This window comes from Bos indicus x Bos taurus, chromosome 3, assembly GCF_003369695.1.
Source record: "Bos indicus x Bos taurus breed Angus x Brahman F1 hybrid chromosome 3, Bos_hybrid_MaternalHap_v2.0, whole genome shotgun sequence".
In the NCBI taxonomy this organism is placed as follows: Eukaryota; Metazoa; Chordata; class Mammalia; order Artiodactyla; family Bovidae; genus Bos; species Bos indicus x Bos taurus.
The window spans coordinates 51,375,360-51,398,144 of NC_040078.1; the positions used below are offsets into that span (position 1 = coordinate 51,375,360).

Consider the following 22,785-nt stretch of genomic DNA (forward strand, 5'->3'; position numbering starts at 1 on the left):
CCCCTGGGGAGAACCTGGAGGTTCCCCTCGGGAGTACTGGAGGGCATGGTAACCCACTCCAGTACTCTTGCCTGGACAATCCTCATAGACAGAGGAGCCAGGTGGGCTACAGTTCACTGGGTTGCAAAGAGTCGGACACAACTGAGTGACTAAGCACAGCACAGCATGACTCTTCCTTCCTGCAGTCTCTTCTCTATTTTTCCAAACCAGGTGGCACTAGTGGTAAAGAACCTGTAGGCCAGTACAGGAGAATCTGGAGAAAACGGTTCATTCCCTGTGTGGGGAAGTTGCCCTGGAGGAGAGCATGGAAACCTACTCTAGTATTCTTGCCTGGAAATTCCCATGGACAGACCCCTGACAGGGTCGCAAAGAGTCAGACACGACTGAAGCAATTTAGCGCACACACGTGCAGCTAGAGTAATCTTTAGAAAATAGTTATATGTCTGCCGTTGAGAATAAATTGAAATATTTAATGTCTTTGCCTAATGGCTTTCCCACAGACCTTGGCATGGCTTTCCGGTTCCTCGTGTCTTGGCCTGCCTGTACTTTCCCAGCTTTGCCTTCCACTGCTGTCCCGCAGGCGTCCAGTGCTTTATTTAAACACCTGAAGTTCCTTGAAATGCCCTGCATCAGTTAGTATTCTTTGTGCTTGATCCCACCTCCTCCTGCCTCTTCCTTGATTGCTCCCGATTCATTGATTATTCTCAACCTCTTATTTTCAAAGTGCTAAAATTACTTTTAAAAACAACAGTAACTTCAAGCTACCACTGTCTCTTTTTCAGTTAGGCTCCTTGAAAAGATAAGTTCTACTTCTTTACTTCCTGTTCACCCTTCAACCCACTGTAGTCTAGTTTCTGTACTTGCTACTACTTTAAAGAAAATTGACAAAAACTATCAATAAAGTCCTCATGTCCAAATCCAATGGACTAGTCTCAGTGTGCACCTTGACGTTTCAAACAGCGTTTGGCACTATTAACCACTACAACTTACCTAAACACAAACAAAAACCCTACCTATTCTTCTGTGCCTTGTAGAAAACATGGAAAATATGAGTTAAAAGATAAAAAACAGTAATCACCACTTAATCACAATCACTGTTAACACTTAGTCCCTTCTATGTACTTGTTAGTATACAAAATTGGATATTTTATTTATAAATAAATACTTTGGTTTTTTTCTTGTATTTTTCTCTTGACGTTAAACAGAATTTTTTGAAAGCAATTTTAATCATTGCATAATGTGTTATATAGTTGTATCATAATTTAGCCTTTCTCCTACTGTTGGCATTTAGCTGGTTTTCAGTTTTCACTTATAGATCTCTCTGATAAATATTTTGTAGACAAATTTTGTCTCAAATTCTTATTTCTTAATGGTAGATCCTATGAGGGGAAAGGACTAGGTTAAGGATATGAAGTTATGAACATTCTTAACATAGACTGCCAAACTACTTCCTGGAAAGGTAATTTACACTCCCATTCCAACATTTGGAAGACCCCAAACTTACTAATTCTCTTGCTAACGTTGAATTTGTTTTTACAAATTACTTTTAAAGTCCTTGCCACTTTGATAGGCTAGAGTAGAATCTCAGCCTTGATTTGCCCATCTCCAATGAGTGGTGATTATATATTCACCACTTGTCTCCTCTTATCCTTGGCTCCCTAGTTCTCTTACTTCTGAACACTCCTTTTTGGTCTTCATGTTTTTCTGACACTTCCACAGTATAGTGTCAAGCCTCTTGAATGTCTTACAGGCATCTCAGACTCAGTATGTCCTAGATTAAACTCATCCTCACTCCTGAGCTTGCTTAATTTTTTTTTGGCTAATGATATCATCCACTACCCAGGCACTTCAGTCAGAAACCTGAGTCTTCTAAGATGGTTCCCTCCTCTTGTCCCCAAATCAGTAAGTTTTTCCAACCCACATCTTAAATCTCTCAGATATGTCCACTCCTGTCTCCACAGCTATGGCCCTAGTTGAAGCCTTGGTTATTTTTACAGTCATCACTAGTCTCCTTGCCTTGAATACTGCTTCCACAGTGATCATTCTAAAATGCAAACCCGATCCTCCTGCTACTCTACTCTCTGGACTCTTCCTCCCTTGTATGTTAGCCTATTTTTAGTTTTTAAAGGAAACAGCATTCTGTTTCCCATAGTCTATTTTTAGTTTTTTAAGAAAGCACCATACTGTTTCCTATAGTGGCTGCACCAATTTACATTCCCACCAACAGTGTATGAGGGATCCCTTTTCTCCACACCCTCTTCAGCATTTATTATTTGTACACTTTTTGATAACAGCTATTCTGACTGGTGTGAGGCAATACCTCATTACTGCTGCAAATCATTTAGTACAGGTACTTTTTATTTACAGCGTATGCACTAGTTTTTCTTGAATATGTTTAGTTATATCTGTCAGTTTTTGAATGAGAATGTACCAGATTGCATTCCCACAATATGAGTATATACTGTACTTGCTACTACTTTAAAGAAAATTGACAAAAACTATGAATAAAGTCCTCATGTCCAAATCCAATGGACTAGTCTCAGTGTGCACCTTGACATTTCAAACTCATATACTCATAAAGAATATGAGTTTTGGTTGCTTCTCTCTTGGCAATCTTTATCAGTTCTGTACCAAGAACTCAAATTTTTTTTAAAGTTAGATTTTTTTGGGGGGGGTATGGAGTTTTTGAGTCTTAGGTAAACTATGGATAAAAGCATCTTTTTAAAACATTTCAATATTTTTATTGACTGTAACACACAATCTAAGAAAAAGCAAAGTACTTTCAATAAAAGTGCATCTTCAAGTCAGGTTGCCTGACCTACACTTCCAATAAGATTGTAGCCATCAAGCCCTTTCTTTAAATAAATTCTATAAAGTCATTCACTGAATATTATTTGCCCTAAGAAGCTTTCTCTAATCTTTCCTTCCTGACAATCTGTTCATAGCTTTTCTCTCTGAGCTCTTACAACTCTGACCATACACAATTGTTATCCGCCAAACGACAGTATAATGTGTTAATTCTCTTTTAGTTCCTTCCACTGGGATAGCTCATCTCAGGTAAGGATGCTACATCAGTTTCCTCAGGTGTAAAATGATGAAGAGAACAGCTCTCCTGGGTTCCCTCACCCTGCTGCTCTCTGGCCAGGTGCCCCTTCCCACGGTGTCTCTTGTTTTGGAAAAAAAAAAAAAAAAAAGGTAAGAACACATATCTCATAGAACTGTTGTGAGAATTAAATGTTAATGCATATTTAAAGCATTTAGTACAGTGTCAGGCTGGTTGAAGCTCAAGTTGGAATCAAAATTGCTGGGAGAAATATCAATAACCTCAGATATGCAGATGACACCACCCTAATGGCAGAAAGTGAAGAGGAACTAAAGAGCCTCTTGATGAAGGTGAAAGAGGAGAGTGAAAAAGCTGGTTTAAAGGTCAACATTCAAAAAACTAAGATCACCGCATCTGGTCCCATCACTTCATGGCAAATAGATGGGAAAAAAATGGAAATAGTGACAGACTTTATTTTCTTGGGCTCCAAAATCACGGCAGACGGTGACTGCAGGCATGGAATTAAAAGACGCTTCTTGGAAGAAAAGCTGTGACAAACCTAGACAGTGTATTAAAAAGCAGAGACATCACTTTGCTGATAAAGGTCTGTATAGTCAAAGCTATGGTTTTTCCAGTAGTCATGTATGGATGTGAGAGTTGGACTATAAAGGTTGAGTGCTGAAGAACTGATGCTTTTGAACTGTGGTGCTAGAGAAGACTCTTGAGAGTCCCTTGGACTAAAAGGAGATCCAACCAGTCAATCCTAAAGGAAATCAGTCCTGAATATTCATTGGAAGGACTGATGCTGAAGGGGAAACTCCAATACTTTGGCCACCTGATACGAACAGCTGACTCACTGGAAGAAGACCCTGATGCTGGGAAAGACTGAAGGCAGGAGTAGAAGGGGACAACAGAGGATGAGATGGTTGGATGGCATCACTGACTCAATGGACATAAACTCTGGGAGACAGTGATGGGCAGGGAAGCCTGGCATGCTGCAGTCCATGGGATCACAAAGAGTTGGACAGGACTGAGTGACTGAACGACAACAAGCATAGTGTCTAACATCTAATAAGTGCTAAGTACATTTCAGCAATTATTTTTCAATATATGTTTCCTGAATGATAAAGAACTAGTCCAGAGTCCCACAGGAAATAGACTGGTAGATATGTTGTTCATAAAAGCCCATGATAAGAAAGCATACTCCTGAAATTACCTAAGGTGTCATACTATACAAATCTCATTCCCTACTATCTATTTGCATGTATGACATGAAAGAAATGAAGTTTCAGTAATAAATTTGTAAACTTCTGAGGTAGTTTATTAAAATAACAGTTTCACATTTGGAGAAAAAGAAAATAACACACTGTCTTGAGAATCTGTGCTGTTTCTGACTCTATCATATACCAAATGAAGTATGTTGTGGAGTAGAAATAACATCAAACTGAAATTAAGGAATATTGGATTCTGGCTCACAAATCAGTGTGGGACCTTGGGCACTTTAAAAATTCCTCTGGGCTTCAGAATCCTCCTTGGGAATTTGAAGGGATTAAACTAACCTCTAAATTCCCATCCAGCTTTTAAGATACAAAGTTCTTATAATACTGTTTTTGACTTTATATGGTTTCCTCTCATTAGAAACTGAACTCAGTTTTGAGGAGCAGGAATCAAACTTTATCTTCACACTTCAGAGCCTAGAACAAATGTGTGTCTTGACTGAATGAATGAGTGCCCCCTGCAGAGCTTCTAGTTAAAAAAAAGCATACCGAATTTATGGTATAACAGGTTAGTAGCTAACATTAACTAATGTGTAAGAATGCCAAATGATTGTATATTTAATAGGTGTTGATATTCAAAATAGTTACAGATTATCTCTATTGTTATCATTTGTTGAAAACTTTGTGAATTAATTTATTTTCATTTTTGGCTGCACTGCTTGGCTTATGGGATCTTAGTTCCCTGACCAGGGATTGAATCTGGGCCACAGCATTGAAAGCACGGAGTCCTAACCACTGGACCACCAGGGAATTCCCCCAAAACTTTGTTAAATTACTAAAGGAATTCTAAACCAAAAGATTTTTTTACTTCTGATATATTTTAGAGAAATTATGAGTCAGTTTCAAAGCTTTGAGAGATGCCAATTCTATTATATCCCATCATCCAAAGGAATTACTGTACAGATAAAACTGATGGACAGTTTTCCTACTTCTTTTGAATAACAGCAGATGCCTTTCTCTGGATATATCCCCCAAAAGAGGTACAGGAAATTCTGCTTCTCTTGTTTTAGTAAAAATGTCAATGAAATTTGAGATGCATTTACTTAACAATTTCCTGGATCTAAATGGCTGGAAAAGTGAAGATTTTTCGTAATACTAGCTATCAGCCTAACCACATCAACTTGAGTTTGAACGTCACAGATTAACTCTACATAAATTGACACAAGCATGATAAGTTTTTTTTATTGTTAAATTATTGTTACCATATGCAGAGAAAAAAGGGACTGTTCTACTTGTGCATTCACATTTTAAATTATTGAATGATAAATAAGTAACTGACCAGTTAGGAAAGGAAAACTAAAGCAAGGGTTTCCTTATAGGTCTTCTAAATTCTCCAATAATTATAGAAAACATGCTCAAGATTTTTAGGGGAAAAAACACTTTTTTCTACATATGATATCATATTAATAAACCAACTAAATTGGAAAGACCTCCTCAATAGTAAGGATAGACTAAATCTGGCTAATGCGGTTATCATTTGGATACAATAGAAACATCAAAAAAATAAAGAGGCGGCATATTTTAACATTTTCTGAAGTGTTAACACTCTTAATGCTGAGTTTCCAGTTCCAGAATTGTCCATTCCCCTTGGGGTGAACATTCTTCAGAGGAAAAACTAGCCATGGTAATGCTTGCTGAGGAATCATCAAATGGAGATGTTAGTTCACTCCATCTGCTCAAAGTGTCTACATGTGCTTTACCCTGAGGTTTTGAGCTGTCTCGTGCTAAAAGTAGTGTCTGATTAATTAGATACTGTGCTAAATTTAAGTCTTCAGGAACAGAATTTGTGATATTTAAGTTAGAGTCCTGTTCAGAGAGCAGTTGCTTTAATAGTGTCCAGTCTTGTTTTGCAAAGTGTTGCTCATCTTCAAAATCCATGTCTGTACCTTGTGTTTCTGATTCCATTTTCTGCTCAAATGCTTCTGTTACATCCATCTCATATATTGGAGACAGGGTTTTTGAAGGCCGATGGTCATACATGTAGATTTGTGCCACTGTGTCACAACCATCTATGTCTCCTGAAATAATTCATAATACTACACAATGTAAAAATTGCACATGTTGGTACCCCCTCAGAGTTCTGTAGAACTATTAACACAATATAACAGTTATAGTCCAAAAAAACCCCCACAGAATGGGAAAAATAACATTTATACAAAATTGAGAAGATTTTTGAGGCATTTCTTTTTCTCTGTTTAAAAAAAAAACTTGAAGGTAATGTTTAACAGGAAAATCAACATAAGAAACTAACAATAATTCTCCATAATTTAATGTAAAAGCTTGTGATACAGAAAACAAAAATTATTTAAACATAAACAGAATGCACACATATATCTAATTCACTACAATAGAAACTTAAAGAGAAAAAAGGACATGGTTATTTGATGGTGATGTTTAAGGTAAGTCAGTTTCAAAGGGAGAATCAATACATTTTATCTAAAGACTTCCTTGTACATTGCACATGCAAAGAAGGATGCAAGCAAGGACAAACAAAAAGGTACAACTTTAAGAGCTCCCTGCTCTTGTGATTTTGCTGAACAGGGACTATCGGTAAGTATTTTTCTTCATTCTGGTATACAATAGCTACTCAATCAGCCACTATTGCATATTTTAAATGTGGGTCATAGTTCAAATTACAATAATAAGGAAGACAAACACACAAAACAATTAGACAGGAAACCATCTATACATATGAAATAAGCCTGGGCTTTTTTCATATGTTATCATTTCTCTAAATATAATCTCTTTAAAGAAATTTATCTTTTTACTTGAAAATTTTAGAACTGAATTATAGTGATCCTGAAAGTCTTAATCTCTGTAAAATGCATATAAATTTTAATAATTAATCTAGTTAAAATAGTTCAGTGTTTTTAGTTACATATTACTATACTTATTGCACAGCCCTCTTAGATATATATTAGCATAGTTCATAAATCATATCCAATGTATAATAAAATTTCTAATAGTCAAGAATTCCTATGTTAAATTAGACATAAATAACTAAATAATAGCAAACTATGTTTTTCTCTTTACTCAAAATCTCTTAGTAGGTTAGCTCTATAAACAACCAAAATTTTTATTAGATGTTAATTTTTCACTAAGATTTTAAGTGAACAATTAAGAGCAACTAGCTAATTTTCATTCTATTAAGAAATTCCAGTGTTCATTTAAAATTTGAATCTGTTGCTTAAGCAGTTATCCTAACTAAAATATAACATTCAGGGGCTACCGACAACTTTAAGATTCTATAAACTCATTTTCTTATGAATTTAGCATGTCTATTTCTGTACATTACCTGCAGATAAAGCAATATTAGCTTTTTCGGTAGCTGTAGAATGGCTTTCTTTCACTTGACCTTCCTGAGGCAGAACTTGACTCCGACAGGAGTCCAGAGACTTTGTGAAGCTGTTCTTTGGTATGTCGGAATTGGATTCTCTTTGACGAAGTTCCAAATGACATGGTCTTTCTTGAGATTTTATATCACTATCTGAAAATTTGCTGTGTGTCTCAAAGTCATTATCCACATTGCTTCCACTACATACTTTATCTCCTGGAGGAAGCTGTATGCCTCCTTTGGACAGGACATCTGTTGTACCCTTTTTTTCTGTGGCTGAAGCACTCTGTTTATCTTTTCTTGATGAGTCAACGCTACTAAGACCCAAGGGAAAGCTTTTGTTTTTATATATAGTATTGCTTTTCTTTTGTCTGCATTCTAAAACACCACCTTCACTTCCATGTGAGTATCTGGAGTAGCAGGTCCTTCCATGATGTTCATGAGAAATGCCATCAAAAACATCAGAAGGTGAGAGAGAATCTACAGAAGGTTGAAAGAGAGCATGGACCTCCCCTTCATCAGATCCTATCTCTTCACATTCATCTACGGAAAGTAAAACAGACCTTTTAAAACTTTTAGTTACACGAAACTCATGACTTTCATTTTCAGTTGCATCTTCAAAAGCTAGATTAATTATCCCCTGAAACTGCTGAAGAGCTGGGTTAGATGTAGAGAAATTTTCTGCAACATTTTCAGCTTCAGACCTTTCATCTTCTGTTTCATCTGCTGAGGAAGAAACCTGATCTACCTCCTGTACAAACTGGACACTGCCTCGTGGAATATTTTCTTTTTCCCTAGGATGAACTATTGTAGATCGAGACCAAATTTCTGGCCTTTTCCTGGGAATCTCATCATCACTTGTTGAATTAACTTGGAAAAGATCACTACTACCTTGCTTTTTCATTTTCACTTCAATTCTTAAGTTGCTATCATATATTTTTAATTCTTCAGGAGTACTGGTATCACTGCTGCTCCTTCCAAGAAAATCATGGCACAGCATAGTGCCACATTTAGAAACCCCTCTGTCATTTGACCCATCATCATCCTGAGACCCTCCAGCATCATAGTCTTCAGATCTGGGCTTTATGTCATCAGAGGATGTTGTGACACTGCCACTGTCTGATTCAGGACTCTCTCTCTGATGCAGAACATTGGTACTCAAATTCCAGTGACTCATGAATGGTGCTTCTGGAGTTTCGTGGCTCTCTGAAGTTTCTGTTGTTTCCGTATCTTTAGAATTTTTCCCTGATATTTGTTCCAAAAAACACTTGGAGGAAATATGTGACTCTACTGTAGCATGATTGTCTTCATTCATGGCAGAGTCATCAGACAACTGACTAGGAACTGTCTGTTCTTCTACATGAATTTTAGATTTTCTGTCATCTTGACCAGAATTTAAGGTACCATTTGTCTTTTCAGGAACCCAAGGTAAAACATCTTTCACACATTTAATGCTTAATTTTTGGTTTGTATCTTTTCTCCCTACTTGCTTCTTCCTATCTAATTCTGAATGGAGTTGTTCTACGTGTGCTGAGTCTAAGTCACAAACTGGATTAGAGTTCAAAGAGTTTTCTTTAGGATTTGAAATCATGGATTTTAGAGCAGTGGTACTATAAAATTTTGGATCGACATTATCAGTCTCATCAGAATGACAAGGTATTTTAGCTGTGGTGCAGTGATCTATTTTTTTGTGGCCAGAAACATTTGTTTCACTTTTAACTGAACAGATCTGTTTTGATTCCAGTTCACGTTTTATTAATTTATCCAGATTTGAAATATTTTGGCATTCTAACACCAACTTCTGTTTTTCTTGATTGTTCAGTGTCTTCTGTGAGTCGAGTATGCATGGTGACTGAAATGCTTCTGCATCACTGGTTTTGGCTGTGAGATTAGTTAGAGGTTCATGAGGCTTCTGTTCAGAAACACTGCCTTTGTTATTATTGTCACACACATCAAGAGACACACTTTTTTGGACAACAGATGGTTCACTTTTTAAAGGTCTCTGAGAAGAAGGCAGAGTCTTCAGTATAACCTGTTCAGGAAGTGTTTTCGGTTTTGCATCTTTATTATTCAAATTTTCACCTCTTTTGGGTTGATTTGGGTTTTTAGGCATTGTGACCTTTTTTGCACCAATCTTAGGCAAAGTTGTTTGTCCTTGCTTGACAATTTTTCTCTTAGGCGTCTGTTTATCTGTAGTTACACTGTGGTCCAATTTTGTCACATTTTCATCAGATTGCCTTGAAGAGACTGAAGATTTTACTGAATTTGGTGATCCTTGGGATCCTAAGAAAAGAAAATTAAAAAAATATATCTTCCAGTTTGTGAGTGAAATTCAATATGATTTTTAAAATCCTTTAAAAGAAACAAAAAGATAACATGATGAAATGGTAACATAAGATCAAATGGACAATTACAAATTAGGAGTTATTGCAGCATCTTAAGTAAAATTATTAAAATAGACTCTCTCTTCTTCAAGCAAAGAGCATTGAATCTTATGCCAGAATTGGATTTGCATAAATATATGCAGGTAGAAAAATCTGGTTTTCTTATGCCAAGAGAGTAATAAGGGTCTTCCCTTTGAAGTTCTAGGGGCGGAAAATAGACTGTTCCACACAGTTGAAAAGGAGAATCAAACTAAATACAAAATAGAAATGTTGAAATTGCTGCAATTTTTTCTTCCAACAGTAAAAAAATAATTTATTTCTCATAACCAGATCATTATTATTATAGCTCATTAGGGTTAACAACTTAGATCTGCAGTTGAAACTAAAGCTGGTTACTGGAAGGAAAGAGGATTGATTTTGAGAATTCACTTGTTATAATGGTTGAAGTTCTAGAGATGATATTTTGAGCATTTAAAACTGTCAAACAGAATTACCAAATCTTGTTAAATGTTTAATTTTTATCTGTTATTAGAATATGAACAATTTCTCTCTGGCTTATTTTAAAATTTACTTCCAGTATTAATTCATTACCTACATCAGAACTGTGTTTAGCATTTTACAAACTGCTCTTACATATGTGAATGCTTAATGCATGAAGCAAATTAATTTTTAAAATCTGTTATTATATTAGCAAACTATGCAATCTGATCAGTATTCTTCTCTTTCTTAGAACATGGAAAACAACAGGCACAGCACAGTCTAGAGAGAAAATTCTTCCTTCCTACGTATGACAGCTCTCTAGACTGTACCATTAGTTTTTAAAGAGCTCTTTAGTGATGGCTTTGCAGATGGAATTAGAGTTATCAGTGAAGCTTTGAAGAAACACAAGCATAATATACACAAGGACCAGAAATGCAGATAGCCTAGTGACTCCCTTAATATGATTTTCACAAAAGAAAATAAAGAGTAAACTTATACCCCAAATACCAAAATACTTGTCTGAAAAGTGGAAGAATAAAATCTTGTCTCTGAAGTATGAAATGAATGTAAAATGAGTGAAGTCATGTTATATTTTGCTTATCTGTTGCTGAAGTTCCAGAATCAGAGTTCTGCTTATTCCATTTAAACAAAGAAGTAAAACCTAGGAGTATTTCAACTTTACCTTGAGTTTTAGCAAGATTAGCTGTGGCATTCTTTGTCCTCTGCGGAGCTGTAGCACATCCATTGCCATTTCCCCTTTTTTTTAAAATTGCCTGTGGTACTGGATCACTGTATCCTTTGCTGGTGATCTTCTTTAGCACACTAAGAAAAATTATTTGTGTTCAGTATTACACTGAGACTCTGAAACATAATTTTTTAAAAGACCCATGCATGAAATACAGTTTTTCACAACACTGTACATCAATTAAATGTCAATTAAAAAAAAAGCAAAAAGAAAAACACTTTTTCTCAAAGAAGTAAAAAATATCTCTTTTCTGAAAATAGAAAAAGTCATATGTTTGTAAGTGTTTAAGTTTATAAAACTGTAGCTCTATTATGGGAAAGCAATGCATAATTAGGTGCCACAAGGATACATTATTCTTCTATCATTTTGTATAATAAGTTTTAAAGTATCATTATATAAATATATTAAGTTTTCTAAGGAAAAATATTTTAACAATATTTAGCTAGAAGTTGGTATATGATTGACTTCCAGAGAAAGCTAATGTCTAGGTAAAATAATGAAGACTTACCTGTTATGTGTATTAGATTCCTGTTCATGAGTGCTTTTTTTATTGGAAATTCCATTGGTATCTTTTGAAACAGGTCGAGATTTCATTGCTGTAAATGAAGATGAGTGAGTCATGAGATTGAACAGTAACTATGTAATAATTATGTATAAATTCACTGGTCATACAATATATACAAAATTAAATGTTAGAATGAGAAAAACTTTTTCCTCAGTTTGCATAAATATATGTAACTAAATTCTTTTTGGCATTTGAAACTAAATAAAAGTATCAGAGTGCTAAAACTCACCTACAGTGGAAGTTTTGATACCTTCTACACTGTTTTTCACAGTCTGTCCTCGAGAGTCACAAGAGGAAGGTTTATGACCAGGAAGCTTCTCTTTCATTGACCCATTTTCTTTTGGTTCATCTAGAGAGTCAGTGGAAGTCAGTAATTCCATACTTGAATTTGTAGATCTGCTGGAGGGCCCTGCCATTCGGAGGTGTGGAGAATCTTTGCCTGTCACTTTCTTCAAAGGCTTTGCTTTGGCTTGCACATTTAAATTTCCAGTGAGTACCTTGGGTCTGGCACCTGTAATTTGCTCTTCCTGATTTCTCACTCCTTTTCCATTTCCTGAATTTTTCTGTTCATTTGCTGCTGCTGTTGCTGATCTTTCCACAGCTTGTCTAGGTGACAGGTTTGTTGACTTTGCATTATCACTATTTTCCGTTTTGGGCTTTATGATAGCTTTGGGCTTTCCAGAAACATTTTTTTCCACAGTTTTTAATTCTTTTGTACTCTTGGATGCTGGTTTTGGATCCTTTTCCTTTAAATCATCATGCTTCAAAGTTTTATTTATAGAATTTCTATTAGTACTTGATGAATGTCCAGAGGCTCCTAATCCATCAGATTTCATCTTCTGATGAGCAGAGAGATAACTCAGACACTGTTTCTTGTTACTTCCTCCAGCGGATTTGTTTTTTATAGCACCACAGTCAGAAACCTGTTTTCTTTGCTACAAAAAAGAAAAAAAATACTTTGTATTTTGACAAGTCTTTGACACGTAATGCTTTATGTTTCAATAGCCAGTTTTTCAAAGAGGAAAAAGCCGCAAAATTCACATTATGATTTAGGGCCACTTAAAACTTGAATTATCTTGGATCACTTAAATGTGTCTTTGATCACCTTACCTTAATCAAATTTGAAATACAACAAACAACAATTAATAGAAAATTCTACTTTTAAAAAGGCATACTGTTTAACTTTATGAAATTACGGTAGAGATGAACACTTAACAGTATTAGGATGCCTTGGGTAAACAATAGTATCCCATATTTTTTGAAAGCCCACTCCCAGGTTTTGTGCTAAAATGCTTTTCATATATCATCTCACGTATTCCTCACAACAATTCTGTAAGATATCTCCTGCTGCTATCTCCATTTCTTAGACAAGAAACCAGGGGTTAAAGCAGGTATGGAATTTACCCAAGGCCATGGGCTTCCCAGGTGATGCTAGTGGTAAAGAAACCCACCTGCCAATGCAGGAGATGTAAGAGACAAGGGTTCAGTATCCGGGTCAGGAAGATCTCCTGGAGGAGGGCACGGCAGCCCACTCCAGTATTCTTGCCTGGAAAATCCCACGGACAGAGAAGCCTAGCAGGCTATAATCCATAGGGTCGCAAATAATCAGACATGACTGAAGCGACTTAGCACTCACATGCATGCACATGATGAAAAGGGACTGAACTAGGACTTGAGCTTAAGATTTACTGCTTTAAGCAGGTAGTCATCACATGGTAAGCTGTGAGGGACATCATAATGATTTTTCACCAAAAATTCTCTCTTCAATCCTATTTACCAAATGCCAGAAACTTTATCACTGAATATTTAGTCCTCTGGAGGCAAGGGCCAGAGGGAAACTTCTGGGAAATAACACACTGACATTTGAAAAGTTTGGTTTTGGGGGCAGGGGAAGAGCAAAAAAAAAAACAAAAAAAACCCAAACCCATAAATATCGCCCACAGCATCTTAATACAGTATTGGTTGTCTGGAGAAAAGAACAGGGGTCCTAAAAACAAATGAAATAGGTAAAAAGAGGAAAATAGAAGGGCACTAAAGACAATTCACCTACTTTATCATTTTGGTTAGAACCAACCTTGTATGGAAGTGAATAACTGGTATGAATTATAGAATAAAAATTTAAGAATATATTGCCATTTTTTATGTAAATACTGCCCCCCCTCCATTGGAAGGCTGTTATGAAATTGTAGAGGTGTGAGGCAGAACCTGTGTTGTCTTCTTTGATCCCTTAGCACCAGGCCCTTCACACACTGGGTACTCAAAGAACGTGTGATGATGGTTATCTACCTTGAGCATATATTGATATACAGTTCAAGGTCTAGTTATTTCAAAATATAGAAAGCTTCTATTTACAATGAAAATTTGTTTAAGATAGAAATAACATAGGTAAGTGTGTGTTTATGTTCACATACACATACATATATACATAAATAATAAATAAGCTAGTTAAGTTTAGCAAAAAGCAAGGTATAAAGAATAATTAGATTCTTACTCTAACTTTGCTTCTAAATGAAGAAAAAAATCTCAGATATTTAAGAACTCATTATTAACGTCTCTGGGCCTCAAATTATGCATATTTAGGGGTACAGACTGGTCCCATTCAGTGCAGTGTACTAGGATTCTGTGTAATACTTGTAAACTTCAAATAGGCTTGGTCCTCGATTTTGTTTTCTTGATCAAATCTTAGCTCAAAAAATAAATTTCTCTATTTTTAATACTTAAGACCAGGAAGACTCTGATGTTAGACCTCTTCCCACCTTTAAAACTAATCTTACATAATTTACTCTATCCTGGAGTCTATTTATTTTAAAGTATTTATATAGTATATGGAGTAGGTGGCTGCACGGGCACAGGAGGGCTGAGAGGAGCTACTCCACGTTCAAGGTCAGGAGGGGCGGTGGTGAGGAGATATCCCTTGTCCAAGGTAAGGAGCAGTGGCTGCGCTTTGCTGGAGCAGCTGTGAAGAGACACCCCATGTCCAAGGTAAGGGAAACCCAAGTAAGATGGTAAGTGTTGCGAGAGGGCATCAGAGGGCAGACACACTGAAACCATAATCACAGAAAACTAGTCAATCTAATCACATGGACCACAGCCTTGTCTAACTCAGTGAAACTAAGCCATGCCCTGTGGGGCCACCCAAGACAGGTGAGTCATGGTGGAGAGGTCTGACAGAATGTGGTCCACTACAGAATGGAATGGCAAACCACTTCAGTGTTCTTGCCTTGAGAACCCCATGAGCAGCATGAAAAGGCAAAATGATAGGATACTGAAAGAGGAACTCACCAGGTCAGTAAGTGCCCAATATGTTACTGGAGATCAGTGGAGAAATAACTCCAGAAAGAATGAAGGGATGGAGCCAAAAGCAAATACAATACCCAGTTGTGGATGTGACTGGTGATAGAAGCAAGGTCCGATGCTGTACAGAGCAATATTGCATAGGAACCTGGAATGTTAGGTCCATAAATTACGGCAAATTGGAAGTGGTCAAACAGGAGATGGCAAGAGTGAATGTCGACATTCTAAGAATCAGAGAACTAAGATGGACTGGAATGGGTGAATTTAACTCAGATGACCATTATATCTACTATTGTGGGCAGGAATCCCTCAGAAGAAATGGAGTAGCCATCATGGTCAACAAGAGTCCGAAATGCAGTACTTGGATGCAATCTCAAAAACGACAGAATGATCTCTGTTCATTTCCAAGACAAACCATTCAATATCACAGTAATCCAAGTTTATGCCTCAACCAGTAATGCTGAAGAAGCTGAAGTTGAACAGTTCAGTGAAGACCTACAAGACCTTTTAGAACTAACAACCAAAAAAGATGTCCTTTTCATTATAGGGGACTGGAATGCAAAAGTAGGAAGTCAAGAGATACCTGGAAAGAGAGGCAAATTTGGCCTTGAAATACGGAATGAAGCAGGTCAAAGGCTAATAGAGTTTTGCCAAGAGATCGCACTGGTCATAGCAAACACCATCTTCCAACAACACAAGAGAAGACTACACATGGACATCACCAGATGGTCAACACCGAAATCAGATTGATTATATTCTTTGCAGCCAAAGATGGAGAAGCTCTATACAGTCAGCAAAAACAAGACCGGGAGCTGACTGTGGCTCAGATCATGAACTCCTTTTGCCAAATTCAGACTTAAATTGAAGAAAGTAGGGAAAACCACTAGACCATTCAGTTCAGTTCAGTCACTCAGTTGTGTCCGACTCTTTGCGAGCCCATGAATTGCAGCACGCCAGGCTTCCCTGTCCATCACCAACTCCCGGAGTTCACTCAGACTCACGTCCATTGAGTCAGTGATGCCATCCAGCCATCTCATCCTCTGTCGTCCCCTTCTCCTCCTGCCCCCAATCCCTCCCAGCATCAGAGTCTTTTCATGACCTAAATCAATCCCTTATGATTATACAGTGGAAGTGAGAAATAGATTTAAGGGACTAGCTCTGATAGACAGAGTGCCTGATGAACTATGGACTGAGGTTCATGACATTGTACAGGAGACAGGGGTAAGACCATCCCCACGGAAAAGAAATGCAAAAAAGCAAAATGGCTGTCTGGGGAGGCCTTACAAATAGCTGTGAAAAGAAGAGAAGCGAAAAGCAAAGGAGAAAAGGAAAGATATAAGCATCTGAATGCAGAGTTCCAAAGAATAGCAAGAAGAGATAAGAAAGCCTTCCTCAGCAATCATTGCAAAGAAATAGAGGAAAACAACAGAATGGGAGAGACTAGAGATCTCTTCAAGAAAATTAGAGATACCAAGGGAACATTTCATGCAAAGATGGGCTCAATAAAGGACAGAAATGGTATGGACCTAACAGAAGCAGAAGAGATTAAGAAGAGGTGGCAAGAATACACAGAAGAACTGTCCAAAAAAATCTTCATGACCAAGATAATCACGATGGTGTGATCACTCACCTAGAGCCAGACATCCTGGAATGTGAAGTCAAGTGGACCTTAGAAAGCATCACTACGAACAAAGATAGTGGAGGTGATGGAATTCCAGTTGAGCTATTTCAAATCCTGAAAGATGATGCTGTGAAAGTGCTATACTCAATATGCCAGCAAATGTGGAAAACTCAGCAGTGGCCACAGGACTGGAAAAGGTCAGTTTTCATTCCAATCCCAAAGAAAGGCAATGCCAAAGAATGCTCAAACTACCACACAATTGCACTCATCTCACACGCTAGTAAAGTAATGCTCAAAATTCTCCAAGCAGGCTTCAGAGCAATATGTGAACCATGAACTTCCAGATGTTCAATCTGGTTTTAGAAAAGGCAGAGGAACCAGAGATCAAATTGCCAACATCCGCTGGATCATCGAAAAAGCAAGAGTTCCAGAAAAACATCTATTTCTGCTTCACTGACTATGCCAAAGCCTTTGACTGTGTGGATCACAATGAAATGTGGAAAATTCTGAAAGAGATGGGAATACCAGACCACCTGACCTGCCTCTTGAGAAACCTATATGCAGGTCAGGAAGCAACAGTTAGAACTGGACATGGAACAACAGACTGGTTCCAAATAGGAAAAGGAGTATGTCAAGGCTGTATATTGTCACCCTGCTTATTTAACTTATATGCAGAGTACATCATGAGAAACGCTGGGCTGGAGGAAGTACAAGCTGGAATCAAGATTGCCGGGAGAAATATCAATAACCTCAGATATGCAGATGACACCACCCTTATGGCAGAAAGTGAAGAAGAACTAAAAAACCTCCTGATGAAAGTGAAAGAGGAGAGTGAAAAAGTGGGCTTAAAGCTCAACATTCAGAAAACGAAGATCATGGCATCTGGTCCCATCACTTCATGGCAAATAGATGGGGAAACAGTGGAAACAGTGTCAGACTTTATTTTGGGGGGCTCCAAAATCACTGCAGATGGTGATTGCAGCCATGAAATTAAAAGATGCTTACTCCTTGGAAGGAAAGTTATGACCAACCTAGACAGCATATTAAAAAGCAGAGACATTACTTTGCCAACAAAGGTCCATCTAGTCAAAGCTATGGTTTTTCCAGTGGTCATGTATGGATATGAGAGTTGGACTGTGAAGAAAGCTGAGGGCCGAAGAATTGATGCTTTTGAACTGTGGTGTTGGAGAAGACTCTTGAGAGTCCCTTGGACTGCAAGGAGATCCAACCAGTCCTTTCTAAAGGATATCAGTTCTGGGTGTTCTTTGGAAGGAATGATGCTAAAGCTGAAACTCCAGTACTTTGGCCACCTCATGCAAAGAGTTGACTCACTGGAAAACACTCTGATGCTGGGAGGGGTTGGGGGCAGGAGGAGAAGGGGACGACAGAGGATGAGATGGCTGGATGGCATCACTGATTTGATGGACGTGAGTCTGAGTGAACTCCGGGAGTTGGTGATGGATAGGGAGGGCTGGCGTGCTGTGATTCATGGGGTCGCAAAGAGTCGGACACTACTGAGCGACTGAACTGAACTGAACTGATAGTCCTTTAGAAATTTCAGCATTAACATTACATGGTGAGAATTCAATGTATATGCATTTTTAGACAATCTGTGATTTATATCTACAAAGTTTACGTATGTTTCTTATATACAATTGACCATTTAGGAATGTTCACCATATGATAAAGAAGAAGAGTAACCCTCTAAAGCCTTCCTCTTAGACACACTTTCAGGTCTAGTACTATTCCTTTACATCGTTTTTACTATATTTTAACTTTTTAAATGATGGAGCTAGTATGTTATGAAATAGGCTTAGGGAAATAGTGCTAGGAGGTGTACTAGCAAAAAGCTCCAGTGTCCCACAGTTTTTCACCCTAGACATTTGGAGCTTGACCTCTGCCACAGCCATGAGAGCTACTGGTTGTGGCTTGAAGCTGTATGAGTTCCTATCTACTAGCCGATAAGGCACAAAAGATTCCCTATTCCATTCTTGCAAGGGCAATATACTCTTTGCATTTCAAACTGGAACTCTCAGTGTATGTCTCCATATCATTGGAATGCATGTCTAGGTTAGTATAATTTTCACATATATTAAGTTAGCTAGACTGAAACTCTAACCATCATTAATAATGTGTGTGTGTATGTGTGTGTATGTGTGCTGCTGCTGCTGCTAAGTGACTTCAGTCGTGTCCGACTCTGTGTGACCCCATAGACGGCAGCCCACCAGGCTCCCCCGTCCCTGGGATTCTCCAGGCAAGAACACTGGAGTGGGTTGCCATTTCCTTCTCCAATGCATGAAAGTGAAAAGTGAAAGTGAAGTCGCTCAGTCGTGTCCGACCCTCAGCGACCCCATGGACTGTAGCCCACCAGGCTCCTCCGTCCATGGGATTTTCCAGGCAAGAGTACTGGAGTAGGTGCCATTGCCTTCTCCGGTGTGTATGTGTAAATGTGCTAAAAAACAAATAACATAAAACTTACCATCTTAATTATTTTTAAGTGTGTAGTACAGTCAGGTTGACTATATATGCCTTGCTGTGCAACAAACCTCTAGAACTTTTTCACCTTGCAAAACTGAAACTTAATCCTCATTGAACAATTATTCCCCTTTGCCTTGTCTCCCCAGACCCTGGCAGCCACCATTCTACTTTGTTACCCCTACTCGCTCGCACAGCAACAAAGACCCGAACACAGCCAAAAATAAATAAATAAATGAATAAAATAAATAAAAAAAAGAGAGTTTGACTAATTTGGTTAGCAACTTAGCAGCAGCAGCAGCATGTAAGTACACCAAGTAACTTTTAAAGTGAACACAACTGTACTCTTGATGTTAATTGCCTTTTGCACACCAAAAATACCTTATGTGGATTAAAATCTTAGTTTAGAGAAAACTGGGACAACTAAAATCTTCTTTTTAAGAAGTAGGTTAATTAGAAAAATAGACATAAAAAAAAAAAGAAAGAAAAATAGACATGGAAATGGATTTAGAATTCTGGACAATTTCTGATCTGGAATAGTTCCACTGTGCTAGTTGCCAAAAAGGTTTTCAAGGAAATAAAAAAGGTAGACAATATTTCACTTCCCATGTCAACTGGATATAAAAAATGATTATCACTTAAAAATTTAAAACTGTTTACTTGATTTAAAAAAGAGTCAAAATTATTTCCATCCAGGAACAGCTTTAGTTAATGAATAAATTTTAAAAAATTATTCTGAAATATAAAATAATAAAATTTAAATTATTTTTCATCTGGGCTTATAAAACTGTAAAAGTTTACCTGAGAGCTACTGAATATAGGCTTTTTGCCAAGTCTTCGGTCATCACCTTTGTCAAATGCAGCTGTAGGGGAAAAATAGCAATTTATTTTTATAGGAAGCACTCTTATTACCACAGAAGTAAAGGGATAATAATATATCAGCAGAAAATGGCTATATTTTGATGGAAATAACTTTTAAAAAGCTGAAACAATCTAATACACTAAATAACTATCTGCTTTAGAAGTTATCTTAAAGAAATTTATTTTGAATCTTATTTTCTTGTTCCTATGGATTTTATGTTATTAAAATTAATACATGAGAAACATATAGCCTTGTGGAGAAGATTTGTACATTTACAAAAACCTAGAATTTTCTCAAGGTGTGAAATTTTAGAGATAACTTCCTTTTAGCTGGTTTTCCAAATTAAAAAAAAGTACAGATTGTGGCAAATGTAATATTTTATAAACTATTAAATATGAGAAAATTTCTACCCTAAAAATATAAAAACACTGTTAAAATTTTCTAATTTTGCAGGTATGTCAGGAGGAAAGAGTAAAGAGAAAAAATATGGTTTTGTTGAAAATAAAACATAAGACAGTCCTTAAACTTTATATCATTCTTTTTAGAATTACATAAAAATTCATTTTATAGATTTAGGTTTATATGGAAATTATTGGGGAACTCAGTTGATATTCTTTAAATAAGAATTTAAATGACGTCAGGGAAAAATATAGGAATAATGATACAAGAGCTGTAAATATAGTTTAGCTAATGGATTTTTTCCTTTTGAAGGTTATATAGCTTTAAAATATATTTTGAAGAGATATATATAATTTCCAATTTTATTTTTATTAAAATAGCTGATGAAAAATACATTAAATTATCTGTAATTCTACCATACACCTTCTACTATCTCTGTTCTATAGGAATTATAAGACAAAGCAGGTTCCTAGAAATAAAATTACAAGGACTGGTTTGTGGTCAGCAAATGACTGTACAAAAATATACAGGTAGAAATTAATTCAAGATTTCTCCCAAAGATCAGTAACTCAAACTAGAACATAAGAAGTGTTATAAAAAAGAGAACCCAGAATTACTCCTTTATCTGGGATTTCCCAATGCAGTAATTATGCATAGGTCAGGACTCATTATAATTCAACATATTTAAGATTTTAAAAATTATTTTTACACTGATGTAGTAGATTGAAAAGTTCTTTTTGACAATTAGTTGGAATGCCAATAACATTTTGTTGTAGGTATGTGTATGTGTTTGTATTTACATGTATTTTATATTAGCACTCTGCAGAACTAAGATAAAGAAGATTGTTTGGGACCCAACTATGAAATCCTTTAAAAAACGGAGAAAAACAAAGTTTACTTTCAAACAGAAGAGAGTTGACTGACACCTACGCATGGAATGCTGATCTTATTTTTTCACACTGAATCATACAGATGAACTGTCATCTAAAAATCAGAACAGAAATAGTCACAGGAAAAAAATTTCAATTTATAAAGACCTTCTCATGACTTTTGTTGTTTCATAGATTTTGTTGTTTTATTATTTTGTTGGATTTCTTTGCAAAGTATTCCTGAGATCACATCTAGCTACACTAGCATATTATACTCCTAACACAAGACAGAGCAGATCATATTCTGACTAAACCATTAAAGAATTTAATATATCCATGTGTTATCAAGAATATATTATATCATATATGTCTTCCATGTTTTATAGTACAGAAATGTTTGCTTCATAAAATACAGTCTCTTAAAATGTTTTGAAAAATAAACTTACTGAATCTGTCAATATTTTTCCTAAGGTACCTGCTTTAATCCAAAAATAGTCATGAAGCCATTTTTAGTTCCACACCCTCAATTTTCTATTGTAACATTTTGAACACATTCTGAGCAGTATACCTCCTTTGTTTAATGCTAACATTTCAAATGGTACCTATTAAATGTCAAAGACGACTGTGCGGCTCCTGCGGGACACTCCGCAATAGCACACATCATATCACTGAACCAATCGATCGTGAAATAAAGCCATCTAATCTAAGCAAAACCACAAGGAAGGGTATCTTATGCAAAAGAAGATGGAAAAGCTTTATGGAAAAATATATTTTGAAAGGGAGAGAAAGTATGTTTGGTAATCTGTTCTGTATGGGTTACATTTTCTATACTTCTAATCTCTCTACAAGAATGCTTTTAAGCAAATTTGCTAGAACACTTGCTAATACAAAGTAGAATTATATATGTATGTATAAAGGAAATGAGTTTCATTTTCAAAAAACAAACAAAAAAAAGCATGATTTATTAAAACTGCCTAAACATACTATCACTAGTTTCAATTAGCAGGCTGTTATCGAACGGAAGCAAATAAACGTTAACCCTACCACTTACTGGAATTCCTTTAAAACATCCCTTGTCACAATTATAGGAATAAAAAATCTCAAGGCTAACATACCTGCTTGGATTTTCTGTTGATCATCTGTGCTCATCAGCTTCCAGCTTTCTGTGTGACGAACAGCATAGAAAGACTGAACCAGGAAGATCCACAGCTTATCACGCAGAGCCTGGATCTTGCACGTAAAACCCTGTGTTCAGGCAACAAATCAGCAGCTGGTGAGAGCCACATTGTCATAGCAACCAGTCATTATTCCTTTCCGAATCTACTTACTCCTAAGCTAGATCAATGATGTCATCACTTAGATTTTTAAGATCGTAGGGTACAAGATATTTATGAAGGCTTACTCTTCAATAACAGAATTTTATAGTGAACACGAACC

The 22,785-nt window shown here is 36.6% G+C and overlaps 1 protein-coding gene and 1 non-coding gene across 6 annotated transcripts in view; both read right to left on the reverse strand.

The window, feature by feature from the left end:
* Window positions 1-4,998: 4,998 nt before the first annotated feature.
* TRNAE-UUC lies at window positions 4,999-5,070 on the reverse strand. Its single transcript has one exon. It is a non-coding gene; the product is annotated as a tRNA-Glu (tRNA).
* A 402-nt stretch (window positions 5,071-5,472) lies between these two features.
* Window positions 5,473-22,785, reverse strand: part of KIAA1107 (KIAA1107 ortholog) — a 93,669-nt gene continuing 76,356 nt past the window's right edge. For all 5 annotated transcript variants that reach the window (XM_027536529.1, XM_027536527.1, XM_027536526.1 and 2 more), the window contains 7 exons: window positions 22,464-22,593; window positions 20,020-20,081; window positions 12,058-12,763; window positions 11,772-11,859; window positions 11,201-11,340; window positions 7,616-9,937; window positions 5,473-6,338 (listed from right to left, as the gene is read on the reverse strand). In XM_027536529.1, coding sequence (XP_027392330.1) covers window positions 5,869-6,338; window positions 7,616-9,937; window positions 11,201-11,340; window positions 11,772-11,859; window positions 12,058-12,763; window positions 20,020-20,081; window positions 22,464-22,593 — 3,918 coding nt within the window. In that variant the 3' untranslated portion in view covers window positions 5,473-5,868. The remainder of the gene's footprint in view (window positions 6,339-7,615; window positions 9,938-11,200; window positions 11,341-11,771; window positions 11,860-12,057; window positions 12,764-20,019; window positions 20,082-22,463; window positions 22,594-22,785) is intronic.